The following is a 3,359-nucleotide window of genomic DNA, read 5'->3' as shown; positions in this document are numbered from 1 at the left end:
AAGTTTTCCAAAGTTAAAAACTGCCTAGCTTAAGGGAACTGCACATATTAGCCAGGCAATTCTAACTCTTGAACGCGCGTCACGCGCCTTCTCCAAATTTCCTATCTGTTACCAACCGTGAACCCCGATTGGCCTGTTGTCTTTGCAGTCTCCGGCCTCTCTCCGGCTCTGGTTAAGGTACTGGTGGCTACACCGGCGTTCGTATTCTCCGTCCTTCATTCGGGAAGTGGCGGAGCTAGTGATTCCCAAACGATACAGAGAAAGCGCACTAAGAAGGGTGGAAATATCTCTTCAGATCTCGAAGCTCTTTGCATGGAGGACCTCAATTCTTCTGTCCAGACCACTCTACCTCACCATCCGACTCGAGCTATGCTAGTATGCTCAAAAACCCAATTGACCGCTACAGCAAAATGATGATGGAGGATTTTGAGTTCACTAATGAGGATTATACCTACACCCAGGGAAAACACGGCCAAAATGTCTTGTTCTCAGAAAAGGTACACAACAAACTTGATTATGATTGGCGTTGCGTTGTAGTGATTAAACTCACAGGTAAACCAAATTCTACAAACACCTTTAACTTCATGCTTAAGGGTCTAAGAAGGAAGTGGCAGGTTAAGGGGGGCTGGCAATTAATTGATCTACCTAATGATTTCTTCATTGTTAAGTTTAATCTGGAGGAGGATATGAACTATGTTCTTTGTAGTGGGCCTTGGATTTTGGCGGGGCAGACCATAATTGTCAGAAAATGGAGGCCAGATTTTGATCCAGTGAATGAGGTAATTGAAAAAATGGCATTATGGGTCAGAATTTGTGGATTGCCTGCGAAATATTTCAAGGACTACACTGTTGCTAAAATTGAAAAAGTACTTGGAGATGTTGTTAAGGTTGATCAAGTCACTATTGGTGTTGCTCGAGGGAAATTTGCCAGAGTTTGTGTTGAAATTGACCTTAGCAAGCCTCTTAGGCCTTTTGTGGAAGTTGAGTCTGTAGCTTACAGTGTTATCTATGAGGGCATCTCACTGATTTGTTTCGAATGTGGTTGCTATGGCCATGCAAAAGATAAGTGCCCCACTATTACTATTAATCCTCCTGTATCCACTCAACCTTCAAATCTCAATAGCAGCACTACTGGTCATGCTATGGACTCTGTTAGAAAGGATGACATGAGGACTGATTATGATGGCACGGCGGATCAAGCCACTGTGATTAAGGAGGATATGGGTCCATGGATGCTGATGAACTATAGGAACAAAAAGAAAAGCAATGAGATTGGTGGGGTAAAGAAAAGTGCTACTAAGGGATCTAGGTTCACAGTTCTGCAAGATGATCCTGACACTGGTGGTATTAAACCTGAGATTATCCTGGACAATTTGACAAAAACATCACATGTCCCTATTGTGAAACTATGGACCAGCTTCCAAGAGAAGAAGAAGAATTTGACTAAGGCCACCACTGGTAAAGTTGGCTTAGCTCCTGGCCCCATTGATGCTGGAATTGGCGCATATACTTCTGGAACGCTGAAAGCTACTAATCGAATCCCAATGAAAGATGTCTCCAATGTTGAGAGTAGTAGTGGCTCCAAATCTACTATACAATACCAAAGGAAGTCTAAAGGTACTATTTCTTCGGTTACTAAACAACAACCTAATGTTTTCAAAAAGCTCTCCTTTGAAAATGTTGAGAATGTGTTTGGTAATGGAATTGTTGCAATTTTTGGTCATTGTCCCCCTGAGGAGAGTAACCTGTATGTTAGGACTGATCTTGATATGAGCCAGGCTACTGATTGCTTAATTTGCGGAGAAGACCTTTGTTGACAATAGTAAATTGACCATTGATGATGACCAGCCTTCCCAAGTGGGGGAAGGTATGATTGATTCCTAGTTTGGGAAGTCTCCCTCCTCCCCTCTACCATTTTTATGGATCACATCCTATTCTGGAATGCTCGTGGAGCGGGGAGTGAGAAGTTTAGGTCCTCAATTCAGGACCTTGTTAAAATGCACAATGTTGACTTACAAATTGTCTGTGAGCCTCGTATCCAATTCAAGGGAGCCAAGAAGTGTCTTCTTTCTCTTAGTTTTACTGATTTCAAAGTAATGGAAGCTAATGGGTTTTCTGGTGGGTTTTGGCTTCTTTGGAATAGAAACAAATTCAATGTTGATTTTGTGGACTCGAACTTTCAGTCCATATATGTGAAGATCTCCTAGGGTGGCTCTCAGAGTTGGTTACTTTCTGGGATCTATGCTAGTCCCTGTAATACCTCTTGAAGTGGCCTATGGAGTTATCTGGATAATTTATACAAGACTGTCAATCTACCCTGGATGCTTGTGGGAGACTTTAATGAACTGTTTTCCTTCTCTGATAAGATTGGTGGCTCCAAGCACTATAGGTTTGGGGGCATGCAAGATTGGGTCTGTAGGAATGGTTTGGTTGACATGGGTTACCAAGGTGTTGACTTCATATGGACAAATAATACAGTGAATGAGAGACTTGATAGATGCTTCTGCAACAGTGATTGGAGAATCTTTTTTGCTGATGCTTGTGTTGTTCATCTAGCTAGAATGAAGTCTTATCACTGCCCTTTACTGGTCAAATTGTGCCCTGATGCTAGACGTGTAAGGAAAAACCCCCCTTTTAGATTCCAAGCTATGTGGATGCAACATGACAACTATGATGAGTTGGTTTCTAGAACATGGAACTTGTGCTCTGGTGATCTTATCAACAAGACCACTACTTTGGCTAATTCTCTTAATGATTGGAATAGAGAGGTGTTTGGCAATATCTTCAAACAAAAGAGGACTCTTTTAGCTAGAATCTGTGGTATCCAAAGGAGTTTGGGTAGAAAGGACAACCCCTTTCTGCAAGATCTGGAGAAAGAGCTGATTACCAAATATGAAAAGATTAGAGATGTTGAGGCTCTCTTTTGGAAGCAAAAATCAAGGGATAAATGGTTAAGTGATGGTGACAGAAATACAATTTTTTTCCATCTAACTACTGTGATGAGAAGAAGAAGAAACAAGATTGATGGTCTCTTTGATTTTAATGGTGTTTGGACAGATGATCCAGCTGCCATGAAGCAAATAGCTGTGGAGTTTTTCTCGAATCTCTTTTCTGCTGAAATTAGATAGGATCTTAGATTTCATATTCCTATTCTTTTCCCTGAAACTCATAATAATGATTTATTGTTGATGGGCATGCCTATCTTGGATTTTGAGGTGTATAATGCTCTTTTTAGAATTGGCAGGCTCAAAGCTCCTGGATCTGATGGGTTTCCGTCACTCTTCTACCAGCAGCATTGGCATCTTTGCTCCAATGAGATTATTAAGGTTGTGACTGATGCTTTTCAAACTGGTACAATT

General features: G+C 41.3%; 1 protein-coding gene across 1 annotated transcript; it reads left to right on the top strand.

Moving 5' to 3' along the window:
* The first annotated feature begins 2,321 nt into the window (after window positions 1-2,321).
* LOC112203128 lies at window positions 2,322-3,128 on the top strand. The gene has a single exon (XM_024344144.1). The coding sequence runs from the start codon at window positions 2,322-2,324 to the stop codon at window positions 3,126-3,128; it is 807 nt and encodes a 268-aa protein (XP_024199912.1).
* The last annotated feature ends 231 nt before the right edge of the window (window positions 3,129-3,359 follow it).

This window comes from Rosa chinensis, chromosome 5 (assembly GCF_002994745.2).
Source record: "Rosa chinensis cultivar Old Blush chromosome 5, RchiOBHm-V2, whole genome shotgun sequence".
NCBI lineage: Eukaryota > Viridiplantae > Streptophyta > Magnoliopsida > Rosales > Rosaceae > Rosa > Rosa chinensis.
This window is presented reverse-complemented; position numbering and strand designations above follow the sequence as displayed.